At 55.8% G+C, this 14,462-nt stretch overlaps 1 protein-coding gene across 7 annotated transcripts in view; it reads right to left on the bottom strand.

The window, feature by feature from the left end:
* FOXN1 (forkhead box N1) overlaps positions 1 to 14,462 on the bottom strand; it is a 30,504-nt gene that overhangs the window by 6,127 nt on the left and 9,915 nt on the right. For 2 of the 7 annotated variants that reach the window (XM_047758811.1, XM_047758810.1), the window contains 5 exons: positions 9,593 to 9,744; positions 8,740 to 9,198; positions 5,883 to 5,996; positions 4,086 to 4,216; positions 2,187 to 2,283 (listed from right to left, as the gene is read on the bottom strand). In XM_047758811.1, the coding sequence (XP_047614767.1) occupies positions 2,187 to 2,283; positions 4,086 to 4,216; positions 5,883 to 5,996; positions 8,740 to 9,198; positions 9,593 to 9,715 (924 nt within the window). In that variant the 5' untranslated portion in view covers positions 9,716 to 9,744. The remainder of the gene's footprint in view (positions 1 to 2,186; positions 2,284 to 4,085; positions 4,217 to 5,882; positions 5,997 to 8,739; positions 9,199 to 9,592; positions 9,745 to 14,462) is intronic. The other 5 variants (XM_047758814.1, XM_047758816.1, XM_047758812.1 and 2 more) reach the window with 5 other exon arrangements.

The raw sequence follows: 14,462 nt of genomic DNA, 5'->3' as shown, positions 1-14,462 counted from the left end.
TCCAGGGTCATGAGAGAGGAGTCTTGAGCCACCAGCCCCACCAGCTTGGGATTCACCTTCAACTCCCACGACAGACCCTACACTGGGAGTCAAGGCTCTGTTGTCGCCTGGTGGGCAGAGTTAATGGGCACCGGCCCCATTTACGGCCCCATAAATCTGTGACTTTGGGATGCCAAGCCCCCACCCCAACCACTTCCTGTTTGGAAGAGGGCTGGTCGGCACCAGCAATTATGTCCAGTGGCTGGGATTTTCCCCAGTCCCATGTCCCTGACTCACGGGGCTGCAGGACGCCCATCTCAGCTGCCTTGGGCATGAGGGCTGCCCACCCCAGGGTCCACTCTGGCCTTGCCCAGAAAAGTGACCTTCAACTGGGGTGGGGGCAGGGGATCCTTTACCTTGTCCCTTCGTTGGGTCAGGGGGGAATGGTCAGAGTTGGAAGGAACTTAGGTGCCAACTGGTCCAACCGGACCGTTTTACAGATTGGGAAACTGAGGTCCAGAGAAGAAAGAGTCTAGCCCTAGATCACACAAAGAGGGTGACAGAGCCCAGACTCCAACTCTGTTCCCTCATTAAGGGCCCCGCCCGGGTCACCCCATGGGACTGCCTTCACCATCCGGGGCCCTGCCCATCGTCACAGATGCTTTTTCTCTGAAGTCAAATGTAAACTCGGGAGTAAGGGAATGATGCAACTGGCTAAGAACAACAACTAGAACCAAAAAAAAAAAGCAGTCAGACCTCTTCACTCCTCAGCCCCATAAAACAGGGATTACACGGCTCCCAGGAAAAATAATTAAGCCAGGAAGATGAGATGCAGGGAGGGGCCGGGGGCCGGGCTGGGAGTTGGCAGAGAGGAAAGGCTAAGAGGAAGGGGGCAGGGCCCTCACTTCTCTCTCTCTGGCCTGGATCTTTGAAGCCCTAGGGGACCCTCCACAAGCTTTAGGGGTCCGGGAGACTTTGGTCCCCTGACCTGCTGGGGTACAGAGAGGCAGCCCTGGATACCGGCTGTGATGCTTCTCGAATCCCAGTGACAGCCTTCCTCCCCTCTCTTCTCCCTTCCACAACCTCTGATGGGTGACCACACATTTTCATTCTTGGTCAGTACTCTGGCCAGCTTGCCCCACGCCTCAGCTGTTGGCTGCTCAGCAAGTACGAACTTGTTTGACTATCAGCCTCACTTTATCCCCAGGCAGCACAATCAGGAAGATGCTGGGGCTAGGACTTAGCCACTGGCAGGTGGAGCTGAGTGCTGGATTATCTGGGCCTCAGCTCCCGCCCTCTGCCTGGGTAGCAGATGAGACTGCATCCAGCAGGGCGTGGGCCTTGGAGGAGGCACTCCTCACACACAGGCTCTGAGCTCCCCTGCGCCCACCCCAGGAGAAGGGTTTTTTTGTTCTTGTTGTTGGAGACCCTGGGGAGCATGCAGATAAGGGAAGTAGGTGGTGCGTGAAGCCAGAGCGCTTGAGCCAGTGAGTGATGCCACCTGCTCTTTGGCCTCGAGTAAATGGATCACACTCTCTGATGGATTTGCTCATCTGCAGAGAAGGGCATCTGGTCCTTCCTCCAGGAGGGAGTCTGATAGAGCTCCAGGAGCCCCTTCTGTGGGTGACGGAAACTAGATCCTGTCCGTGGGAAGGTCGGGTGAACCAGCCGGTTCCCTGGGATACTCTAAGTCCATGAAACCCACACCCCGCTTTCTGGCAGAACTGCAGCTGAGCCTGCCACCCACAGAGGCAGATCCTAATCTCTCCCGGGAAGGCAATGGGTCCTTCAGTCCCAGCATCCTGTGTCATCTTGGCTGGCCAGCTCCTACCCAAATTCCTCCAGCCCTACAGAATCCTGGGGTCAGGGGCGGGAAGAACCTCTCATTTCTTCCCAAGCTCTCTCTCCCCATTTGGGGTAGAGGAGTGCTCCTGGAAGCCTAGGGGGATTGCCATGCCCACCTTCTCCCAGCATGAGATCTGACTCAAGCCTGCTGTGTGACCTTGGGTGAATGGCTTGAGTTCTCTGTTTCCCACACAGACTGGTCCTTCTGAAGTGGAGACAAAGGGAAGCATCGGGGGAGGGCATGGCCTCTTCCGGCCTTCATTCAAACTCATCTCCTGCCTCCCAATGGACTCCTCTGGTCCAGAGAGGTCTGGCTTGACCAGGAGTTGGGGGTGGTGGGGTGGGGTGGATTTGGGGCTCACCTTGAAGTAAGGAAAGTGCTCCGTCATAAAATTGTAGATCTCGCTGACAGGAAGGCTCCCGGTTTTACTGTTCTTAAGGGCCATGAAGATGAGGATGCTGAGGACAGAGAAAGCTCTGAGAGTTTGAACTTCTGATGGGGCCTGCCCCCCACCCCACCCCCGCCCCAGCTGGAGTAGTCAAAGAAGACTAGCCTGCGGCAGAATTCATGGGTGAGAGGCCCTATGAGGTCTAGAGAAGAGATGAGAAAGTATCCACTAAGGTTGGGGATTACTGATATATGAGGGTCTCATGGGGTCTGAGAGACTTGGGTTACAGTCCTGGCTTTAGCCACTCACTAGCTGTGTGACCTTGGGTGAGTGCCTTAACCTCTCTGAGCCTTGGTTTCTTCAGCTTTGAAGTGAAGAAAGTAATAGCTACCTCAGAGTCATGAGGATTAAGGATGATGCCCAGCACATAAGAGACACTCATTAAATGGAAGCTGTCATTACCAGTCAGCCCTCAGCCAGTCGTGTGAATGTTGGCTGGAAAGGGACAGAACTAAGGTTTTTCCAGCCCCTACAGTGTGCCAAGCATATTCCTCCCCTCACTTAATCCATCCAAAGGCTTGAATATTACTATTCTTAAAACCAAAAAAAAAAAAAACAGATAAATAAACAGAGGCTCAGAGAGATTAAGTAACTTGTCTGAGGTTTCACAGCCAGTAAATTCAGAACTCAGTTCTGAATTCTTGAATCCAGTTCTACTGGACTACAAGGACTGAATTTCTGTATCATCCAGGCTGCACCTGGAGTTCCTGTCATGGCATAGCGGAAACGAATCCGACTAGGAACCATGAGGTTGCAGGTTCGATCCCTGGCCTTGCTCAGTGGGTTAAAGATCTGGCGTTGCCGTGAGCTGTGGTGCAGGTTGCAGACGCGGCTCGGATCTGGTGTTGCTGTGGCACTGGCGTTGGCGGGGGTGGGGGCGGCAACAGCTCCGATTAGACCCCTAGCCTGGGAACCTCCGAATGCCATGGGTGCGGCCCTAAAAAGACAAAAAAAAAAAAAAAAAAGGCTGCACCTGCTTAAGTTTCTAGGCTAGGGGTTGAATGGGAGCTGCAGCCGCAGGCCCTCGCCACAGCCATAGCAATGCCAGATCCGAGCTACATCTGCGATCTATGCCGTAGCTCGCAGCAATGTGGGATTCTTAACCCACTGAGAGAGGCCAGGGATTGAACTCGCATCCTCATCGACGCTATGTCAGGTTCTCAACCTGCTAAGCCACAACAGGAACTCCCACAAACCCCTTCTCTGCGCTCCTGGATGATATTTAAGTCCCTTTTCTTCTCCTGGGCTCCCCCTGGCTGATGGGGCCTGGCACACAGGACATCGAGTATCAATGTTGATTGGATGAATGAAAGTTCAAATGGAAGGTCTTCCAGATGGGCTGGGTGCTGCTGGCCTAGCACTTAAAACCCCAGCCCCAGAGAAGCTGCACCAGATCTGATAGATGATGGATAACTGAGCTGATCTCACAGGCCCTCACTTATTTCTAGCAGAGCTTTGGGGTGGGGCCTCTCTCTCTATCTGGGGAGAGAGGAGAAGGGGGGAGCATCCCTAAATTCTCAGACCCAGGCCCTGGGCCCCAGGAAGCTAGAACTTAGCAGACTCACCCCAGGGTACCAGCATCTGCTGAGCTGAGCCACAGACATGGCTCCCCAGGGTTAGACCACAGGTCAGAGGTGAGCTAGTCTATCTCGCTGCTCCCATACTGGAATCTTCTCTCTAGCATCCTCTGGAAGTGCGCTGAGCATGACTTCCACCCCTGCCATTACCTTTATACCTCAAGGATTCCATGCCCCAGTTCCCCAGGATGCTCTCACCCCTCTCCCTTCTATGCCAGGGGGATGGGAAACTCACCTGTAGGAGTAAATGGGTTTTGGAAAGAGAGGCTGGTGCCCGTCGGTGCTGGCCTGGGGTGCGATCCGCTGGTACGGATAGTGTGAGGAGCCCAGGTAGGGTACAGGGTAACTGCTGCCACCTGGTGAGTACTGTAGAGGTCAAAGGGGCAGAGTGGTTGCCATGGTAACCAGTCTTCCCAAGGAAGGGGTTCCCCTCTCCCCATTCATATACATCCAGAGAGGCTAGATTCTTCTGCCGTGTGCTCCACCACCCATGGTCATGGGCTCCAAAGGCAAAGCTATCTGAGGGTCTGTGACTCCCTTTCAGGCCTCTAGGTACTCTGGTTGCCATGGTGATAGGACAGGAGCTGGGCTAGAGAGGGTGGAGGGTGGCCCTGGCTTCTGTATTCTTCTGGGCAGGTGCTCCAGGCCTCTCTTGCGTCTCCTGGAGCGGGGCCGGAAGTGGGGTGTCCAGCCTGGGCGTTTGCTGGGCACTGCCACCTTTTATGAGTTTCAGTGGCTCTTTGAAAGGGCCGGTCATGGTGGTGGGCAGGTGAGGATAGGAGGTGGTTTTACAGCAAAGGGAGTGGCTTCGGTGCCAGGGATGTGTTTTATGGGGGTGAGGGGGGTAGGAGACTCTGACTCCCCCATCTGCTCCAGGCTGAAGTGCTCTTTCCAGGTCACCCGAGAGACACTTAGTGCCTGAGTCACCCACGCTGCAGGCTCCATAAAGTCCTGGGTGCGGCCATCTTGTTCGAGGAGGGGGGTGCAGAAAACAGAGGGCACGGAGACAGGACTGGGCATGGTGAGGCCGTCCAAGATCTGGTAGCCCCTTAATCCTGCAGTGGCTCAGTCCCTGATGGGTCAGGCTGCCTCAGGGACACCCCTTCCCTGGGCCAGCCCAAGAGCCGCAGGATGGCTCAGCCACTGCAGCCAGGCTCCTCCTGGAGTGAGGATGACCCCTCACGTGTTCCCCCTGTCCCCCTCCCTCTCTTCTTTCCCCCCACAAAGCAAGCAGTCTGACCCCCCACACACACACCCGCCCATGTGCCTGCCTCCCTGGCTTGGCCAAGATCAGGGCCAATGCCAAAGAGCTGGGAGTAGAACCTGCTCCACAGGCAGGGCCTGTCTCAGTGCCAGGTTGCAGGTGGATGGAGCTGGGCGCTGGGCAGCCACTTGCTCTGTCTTGCCTGGTGACTCCTGGGAGCTGCCTGGCTGCTCTGGGGCTCTCTTCTTTCTTTTTTTAAAAACCTCCATCCATGCCAGTGTGGGGCAATTACTTACTTGGCATCCTGTGCACCCGGGAGGCTGGGCAGTGGGGTGGGGACGGGGGTAGGGCCAACGATGCTAGGTACTTGGAGCCTCCAGCTGCAAAGGCCCCTGACTTCACTCCTGGTCCTACCCCGTCTAGGCTAAAAGGATGTTTAAGGCCAAGGCCACCTAACAAGATGGTGGCTGACCCCTGCCCTGCTCAGCCTTATGTGTCACCCCACTCCTTCCTCTCCTCTTTGCTCAGTCCTTGTCCAGCTCTCTCCTCCTCTCTCCCTTTTTGGTTCACATCCAGCCCTGCCCCACCCTCAACCCCACTGTCTCCCCTGAGACATCTCGGGTCCTGCTGAGGTCCCGGACAAGCCCCACCCTACAGAAGGGCAGGTGCTTCCCTCCCCATGAGCCCGTCTTCCCCACTCCGGGTTCCCGGCCCTGCTGCCCCTACCTGTCCATCCAGGTGTAGACACTCACATACACACCCACACACCACACCCACACACAATATCCTGAGACCCGGGGGGGAATTGCCCACCTGCCCCAGACCCACCTGGTGGAAGGGGGGCTGGGAAGGACAGTACATGGGCTGCAAGGGAGGCTGGTAACAGTACACCCCGGGACCACTCTCCAGAGCTGGGGGCTTGACCTTGACTTCCGACCCCTGCTGGAAGGAAAACAAACAGATGACCAGGCTGGGCCTTATTTTCCTTCCTTCATCTCTTCTGTGTCTTGAGCCTTACACAAAAGCATCCCCTGCTTTGCTTCCCTCAAACTTATTCCTGGAGAACAAACAGAGAACAGAGAAGGATTTTCCCGAGGAAACCCAGTAAGTTAGCGGTGGAGCTGGGCCGGAAGTTCCAGTGCTCCCTACCCCCGACCCCACTGCGGGCGAGAGGCTGAGGCTGGGTTGTCCAGAGAAGTGGGGGTAGGACACACTGTCAGCGGTCACACTGAGGTTGGGTAGGACCAGGAGTCTCCCTGGAATGGCACAAAGGTGCACTGCCTGACCCTGCTCGCCAAGCCTGGCTTGGGGCCTGCTTGCTGATTCAGAGCTGCCAGCCTCTCAGAGCAGGTCTGCAAAGGACCACTGCTCTAGAATTCCCACCGAAGAGCCACGATGAGGCGAGAACAGGAAGTTGCCAGACAGGTTGGTCCAGCTGGGGGCCCCAAGGCCCGACTGCTTTGGGAAAGCTCAAGGGAGCTCCAGTGGGCTCTCTGAAGGGGGTTAGTGAGTTTCTCTCTGCTCTGGGCATCTCTCACTCAGAGTCTACTTTGCTTTGCTCTGCTTTGGGGAGTCTACCCAGTTGCTGGTCTGCTGGAGCCCCGTGGCCTCTCTCACTCTGGCACAGGAGCCTGCTGCTGCTGCCGATGGGGGTGGGCAGAGCCTGGCTTCCCATGGGTTGTGAGCCCCACATGGAGCCTGCAGGGATTTGCGTAGTGCTCTACCCCGAGTAGGGCCAGAAGGAGCATGCAGGTAGGTACCCGAAGGTAGACAAGGCCAAAAGCAGATGGACAGTCCTTCCTGGGGTTACCAGGGGCTTCTGGAACCAGCATCTGGGCCCAGAGGGTCCAATCAGCTGTGAGCTCTTTCTGGGTGTGCCCTGGGGTTGCCGATGCAGAGATAACCATAATCATAGAATCTCAGGCCTAGAAGGGCCACAAACACCATGTCCAACCCTATCATTTGGTAGATGATGGGGCTGAGCCCACAGAGGGGACATGATGTGCCCAGGGTCATTCAGTGAGATGGCCAGCCTGCTGTGGGTCTCTGGGCTGGAGCTCTTCTCTACCGTGTGTGTGTGTGTGTGTGTGTGTGTGTGTGTGTGTGTGTGTGTGTGTGTAAGAAAATGGGCTCAAATCTCAGCCTCATCTCTTATAGGCCAAGACAGTTTGGGCAAGTCACTTGACCTCTGTTGAACCTCAGTTTCATCATATGCAAAATGGGGATAGTGGAAACAGTTTATTTTGTTTGTGTTTTTTTTTTCCTTTCTTTTTTTTTTTCTTTTTAGGGCTGCACTCATGGCATACGGAGGTTCCCAGGCTAGGGGTCAAATCAGAGCTACAGCTGTCAGCCTGCACCACAGTCACAGCAACAACACAGGATCCAAGCTGCGTCTGCAACCCACTGAGTGTGGCCAGGGATCGAACCCACAACCTCCTGGTTCCTAGTTGGATTCTTTTCCACTGCGCCATGATGGGACCTCTGAAGGGGATAGTGGGAACTCTTTAGAGGACTAATTGGGGCACTTGAGGAGTTTCCTCATGGCTCACTGGGTTAAGAGTCTGGCATTGTCACTGTATGTCTCTGGTTACAGCTGTGGCCTGGGTTCAGTCCTTGGCCTGGGAACTTCCACATGCCATGAGTATGGCCAAAAAACCCAAAACCCACCACAAAAGGGCCCTTGAAAGAAAGACCTGGCACAATGACCAGGGTGGTCATTTAAGGGGCAGTAGCTTATATGATGGTATCCTCACTGTGCACTGCTGTCATGTTTAGTGGGCCTGAGGAGAATCCATCAAAGGGCCCCAGAACCAGAACCAGATCCCTTCTTGGCCACAACTGGTAGGTGCCCAGCCCCTCTCTATCTTCTAAGCCTGGAAACAGGCTTTTGTTGGGTGTGGCTTGGGGGGGCCTGCCTGAAAGCAAGAGGTGAGGATTGCTGGTGGGTGTCTGGAGCAGCACAGCTCAGGCTGAGAGTGGGGAGCAAGCTCCCTTGGGCTTTCCTCTTCTTAAGGCAACAAGCCTATGAGGTAGGTACTGTTAACCATACTTTTCTGATGAGGCTCAGAGAGGTTAACTGACTTGCCTAAGGTCACACAGCCTGTGGGTCTGGCTGTGGAAGGATACATTGAGATTCCAAGGTATTTCTTTGAGGACACCCAGGCCCCGCTCTGGGCAAAGAATGGGACCTGGAAGTGTCCTCTGAGAAGACTTAAGTCCTCTCTCAACTCAGGATGCTGATACTGGGGAGGAGAATATTATGCTCTGTGGCTCCTCCCTAAGCCCTTTCTCTTGGCCTGTGGAATGTGTTTTTCTTCTCACATTTGCATATGGGCGTGTAGGTCTGGCTGGGGATTCTTGACACTTAAACAAAGAGAAGTTGCACACTGGGACCCTGACTCAGGGGCCTCTGGGAAGATTCCAGCTTCTTTGGTCTGAGCAGCCTTCCCTACCTTGCCCCTTCCATGCTGGACAGGTCGGCATCCCCGCGCCCAGCTGACCTGGAGGCCCAGCATGAAGCTGAGAGACCCTGACTCTCTGAGCTTGCTGTTTCCCTGGTGCACACTGACCCTGAGAGGAAAAGTCCAGAAAGGGATCGCAGGGGGTTTGAGCCCAGAAGCCTCGTTCCGGGCTGCTGGGAACTGGGACGGGGTGGGTCGGATGCCCACTGGCCCCTGGTACTCACCAGGACTTGGGGGCTGTGCTCCTGGCTCGGGTAGGGGAGCCCGTTGCACCAGGCCTCGGCTGGGAAGCTGGGCAGGAAGGCCTCAGCCTCCCCCACATCCGCGGGGATCTCCTCGAAAGTTTCCAGCGCCCCTGGGGTCTTAAAGGCGTGTCCATCGAGGGCCAGGGCGGTCTGGGCCTCCGGGAAGACGTCCTCCTGGAAATGCCGCTTATATGGGTGGAAAGGCACGTGGCTGCCCTTGAGGAAGCGCCCAGGGCTGCTTGCTGGGCCCTCTTTAAAGCCGAAGCCGGGGTACTTGTCCAAGGGTGAGAGCTGGAAGGGGCCCAGGCCAGGGCCGGCGGGGCAGTGGACTTGCTCGGGACCTGGTGACGCGATGCTGGGGCTGTGTGGGGGCAGTGAGGGTGCCCTCTCTGGAGGGTCATCGGGCACAAACGACGAGCAGCTGAAGCCGGCGTGCTTCTGGCATGGACAGAGGGTAGAGAGCCTGTGAGCAGAGGCTGTACCAGGACCCGACTCTGTGCCAGGGCAAAGGGTCTGTGGCTGGGCTCTGGGGAGCCCCCAGCTGATGGAGGAGACACAGCCTGCCCTTGGAAGTCCCCATCCGATGAGGTCACACTGCCCCTAAAAGGGGGTCGCTCCCAGTTGGATGGAGGCACAGCCCCACCCTGGGAAAACCGCGGACTAAAGGGACAAGCAGAGGTCCAGACCTGAACACTTCTGGATCTGGGAGTCTGTGGGAACTTGTTTTCTGGTAGAAGGGATGAGGCAGATGCAGGGAGGTCCCCAGGGGTGGGGGTGGTCGGCCCAGCCCTCAGGTCTTGGCTCAGCCCAGGCCCAGCTGCCAGGTACTTACGTTCTGTGGGGCTGGTGAGCCTGGGAGGCCCGGAGCCTGCATGAGGTCCCCTTGGGGCTCGCCCTCCAGTCTGGTGGGGCTCGGCAGCGTGACGTCAGACTGCGGCGGGAGTAGCGACACCATCACCGGGTCCTGGCCTCGAAGAAAGCCGGCTGGGATGAGAGCGAGGACTGGTGTCCAGGGCTGACCAAGCCCAAGTCCACCACTTCCCTTCCCACCTCATCCCTGGGCTGGGACCCAGACTCCAGTCAGAGAGCCAATGAGAGAGAGAAAAACAGATAGAGACAGACAGATGAACAGACAAACGGAGCGAAACATCAGAAACAGAAGGAAGCAGTTAAATAGCCTGAGAGAGTATGAAAGACACACAGAGAGAGAAGGCTGGTGGACTCAAGGGGACTTGGATGCTGGTGGCCCTGTTAGCCTGGCACGACCCTGGCCCACTGTGGAATGTCTGGCACATTTTTTTTTTTGTCTTGTTGCCATTTCTTGGGCCGCTCCCGTGGGATATGGAGGTTCCCAGGCTAGGGGTCTAATCGGAGCTGTAGCCACCGGCCTACGCCAGAGCCACAGCAACGCAGGATCCGAGCCGCGTCTGCAACCCACACCACAGCTCACGGCAACGCCGGATCGTTAACCCACTGAGCAAGGCCAGGGATCGAACTTGCAACCTCATGGTTCTTAGTCGAATTCATTAACCACTGAGTCACGATGAGAACTGCCAACGTGTGTTTTTTTTCCTTTGTCCTCCACGCGCCATCCCGTACCTGTGACTTTGTGTGGGCCACTACCCTTTCTGAGTCTCACTATTTGAAAAACTTGGGGCTTGAGCCTGTGACATGTGAGGGCTCTTTCTGCTCAGACCTTCTGGAATAAGAGAACTCTGTACAGCTGGGTAGCTAAGAGGGCCCAGCTCAAAGCAGCCTTTGCCTCTCCTTGCTAGCTGCGTCTGCGAAGCTCTCTGAGCTTCCGCATCAGTTGTCTGAAAAACACGGAGAGATGAGTTCCCATGTGTCTTAGTGGGTTAAGGATCTGGCATTGTCACAGCAGGGGTTTTGGGTTGCCACTGTGGCGTGCGTTTGATCCCTGGCCTGGGAACTTCCACATGCAGAATGTGGCCAACAAAACAAAACAAAACAAAGCAAACAAAACAGGGGAAGACAAAAAAAAAAAAAAAGAGTTCCCGTCGTGACGCAGTGGTTAACGAATACCGACTAGGAACCATGAGGTTGCGGGTTCGGTGCCTGCCCTTGCTCCGTGGGTCGACGATCCGGCGTTGCCGTGAACTGTGGTGTGGGTTGCAGACGCGGCTTGGATCCTGCGTTGCTGTGGCTCTGGTGTAGGCCAGTGGCTACGGCTCCGATTCGACCCCTAGCCTGGGAACCTCCATATGTTGTGGGAGCGGCCCAAAGAAATAGCAAAAATACAACAACAACAACAACAACAACAAAAACAGGGGAAGAGAGGGGCCTGCCCTCAGGGGGATGCCAGATTAAATGAAATTAGGCACACGAAGAATTTAGCCCAGTGCCTGGCATGTAGTAAGTGACCAATAAATGCCAGCTCTTCTCATTTTATCATTAGGAGTATGGCTCTTACTCTCTTCAGCTCTCTGCCTTCCCTCAGCACCTGCAAAGGGCAGTCTCTCCAGAATTTACTCTTTTTTGCCCGAGCGGCCTCTGAGAAAAGCTCCCATTTGCTGAGGGCCTGCTCTTGGCTGGTCACTGTGCACAGGATTAGGAGAACTTTCTCATGGGTTTATTGGCAGAATGATCCTGTGAGGGGGGCACAGTATTAACCCCACCCTTCAGATGAAGAGACTGAGGCTCAGAGGGGTTGAGTGACTTGCCCACGTCACACAGCTAATCCTTGATAGAGGGAAGAGTCCAAGCCAGAGCTGTCCAACTCTGGAGGCCACACTCCTCTTACAGATTCTTCCTGTGGCAGGAGCCAGAGTGGGGGTGCTTGAGCTGGGGCAGGGGGACAAGCGACAAGAAAAGCAGAGGTTTATGCTTACCCAAGACCCCCCCCAGGCAGAGTGGGATGACTGCACTGCCTGAGCCCTGCTCTCTTAGGGTCTCTGGGAGGGAGGGGTGGCCTCCCTGTCCCCATGTGCCCAGCCTGGCGTTGGTACATCTTTGCTAAATAGCTCCCTCCTTTATTTGATAAGGGAGATGCTGGGGACAAGGAAGGGAGGGCATATGCCCAAAGTCGCTCTGGGACGGAGGGGGCCAGTAGCAGGGGGCTTGGGGGAGGGAGGGCGCCTGGTGGAGGCTCTCCCGCCCCTTCAAGAGTCTCCACCACCCTTTCTCCATGTCTTGGTGCTGCTCACTCGGCAATGCTAAATGTGGCGTGACCAGGGAAGCGCCGAGGTGCCTGTAACTGGACACCGTGGTGGAGCAGGACTGGGGCCCAAGGGGCAGGGCAGCCCATCTCTGGCTCCGCATGACCGCCGGCCCCGGCCCCTGCTCCCTGGACAGCCCCTGGATGGCTGGGGCCTGCCTGCCACGCCTGGCTCCGGGCCAGACCTACTTTGCCAAGGCATTCTCCAGCCCCTCCAGAGGCAAGGCTGGGGCCCTTCCTGCCCCCAGGTCTCAGGCTTTGGAACACGTGGGCCAGTGGTCCCTCTCTTCTCTGGAGGCAGAAGAGCACGTGGTTAAGAGCAAAGGTTTGGGATTGGGGCCCACCGGAGCTTGAGTCCCAGCTGTGCCCCTTGCTGGCTGTGTGGTTTTGAAAAAGACTGTGCAATTCTCTGTCTCTCCCTTTGCTTCTCTGATAATGGGGCTTGGGACCCACCTCATAGGGTCATCATGAATATTAAGCGGCTTGATGAGTAAAAGGCACATAGAAAACGCTCGAGGACGCATATTGTACTACCTGCCTCATTGACCAAGTGTGGCTGTGCCTTCGGACCCCAGACTGGTTTTCCTGCTGGTCTCACTGCTTCGGGCCTGGGGAGATTAGCTAATGACCCAGCGCCCAGGTGGCAGCTGCCTTTGCAGCCCTGCCCTGTCTGTCTGGCCTTCGCTCAGCCTGACCCGGGGGGTTCAGACCCACAGCTCTGCTCCTCTGCGATGTGAGCCTGAGGGGGCCTCTGAGACTCAGCGTGGGCCGCCCCTCCTGCTGAGGACCCCCATCCTGGCCGCAGCCCCTATGGCCTGGGACATAACCTGTAGCCCCGGCTGAGTGCCCACATGTCACAGGCCTTCACCCAAGGCTGACGCTTTTTATATCCTGGCTTGGCCAAACCACCACTCCACCTCCTCCAGGCCCCCAGGGACAGGATGAGAAGCAAGGAGGCTGTGCAGAGCTCAGAGGCCCACCTCTTGATTGCATCGAGGGTACAGGAGTCCCTGACTGGACCTCAGTGCAGGGTTTCCTCTGCGTAGGTTTTACAAAGGATGACTCCTGATTTGGTGACAAATCCCCTTGGCTTCCTCAGTGGACGCGCTTTTCTACAAATGAGGAAAACTGACTTGGAGAGGAGGTTGAGTGACTTGCCGAAGACTGCACAGCTCCTGAAAGATGAGATCCTTCACCAACTGCATTGCAAAGGGTCCTCGTGCCTCAGGGGCTGGGTAGAGGGGTTTCAATTGGGATACACTGGGGGGGGGGGTTCTGCCCAGCACCAGGCAGGTTCACTGAGAGAAGGATGAGGCTGCCTCGGCCCCTGATCCCTTTCTGGAGTAACTGGTGGAGCTTCTGGAGTCAGATGATCTGGTTCAGAAACTCTAGAGTTGGAACTGGGTTTGAATGCCAGTAGCTGGGGGACTTTGGTTGGGCGACTTGCTTAACTTCCTTCCTTGGGCCTCAGTTTCCTCATCGGTAAAAAGGGGCTAATAATACATACCTCTCTGGTGGGTTAGATGAAATATTGCTTGTAAATAGCTTAATGCATAGTATGGGCTCCACAAATGATAGCTATTATTAATAATTACCAGTGGGACAGAGTTATTTTTAAAGCATGAGCTCTGGGGGTAGGGTCAGGGAGAGCAGAGGAAACTCCTCTTTCCTGCCTGCCACTTCCATCTCCCTGACATCATTCCCCCCCGCAGAAGCTAAAGTCCCTTCTCTTGACCCTCTGGCCTCAGAGGTCATTTTAGCCATTCCCCTGAGGGAGAATGGCTGCAGAAACTCCCAGGGAAGTGCTGGGAATGCTTTGCATTCCCCAGGGGGCTTCTCCGACGGCTGCAGCTGAAGCCTTTTTATCCTACCTGCTTCAGTTTCAGGGGGCGCATTGGGATGTGTATGTGCAAAGAGCATCAGTGAACCAGTCCGGGGGTCCAGTCCACTCTCCTCCTTTCTCAGATCCCAGGAGCTACTCCCGATGGCACCCATGACCCTTTCACTTGGGGTGGGTTCCCACGAGCTACAGCCTGACCCCTTTTTGGGCTGAGCTGGGCCAGGGCTCTCCATGGTGGACTGTGCCCTGGGGGGTCCTTTGATTGTAAAGTTTTCTAATCCCAACTTTCCATCTATAAAGCATCTTGAAGTTTACAAGGCACTTTTGTATTTATTATCGGATGGCATCCTCCCTTTGCCCCAGAGAGAGCAGGCAGTGGTGCCCCGGAGCCAGGTGCTATGAACTTGTTAGGGCAATTGTGCCCATCTCTTTCTAATTCCCAAATCAGCCATGGTGGGAGGGTTTACCCAAGGACATTAGTGAATGCTACAAATCAGACTCTTTTTTTTTTTTTTGCTTTTTAGGGCCGCACCCGCGGTATGGGGAGGTTCCCAGGTTAGGGGTCGAATTGGAGCTGTAGCCACTGGCCTACACTAAACTTCCCTCAGAAACTTCCCTATGCCACAGCCACAGAAATGTCAGATCCAAGCCGCATCTGCAACCTACGCCACAGCGCATGGCAACACC

This window comes from Phacochoerus africanus, chromosome 14 (genome assembly GCF_016906955.1).
Source record: "Phacochoerus africanus isolate WHEZ1 chromosome 14, ROS_Pafr_v1, whole genome shotgun sequence".
Classification (NCBI taxonomy): Eukaryota; Metazoa; Chordata; class Mammalia; order Artiodactyla; family Suidae; genus Phacochoerus; species Phacochoerus africanus.
This window is presented reverse-complemented; position numbering and strand designations above follow the sequence as displayed.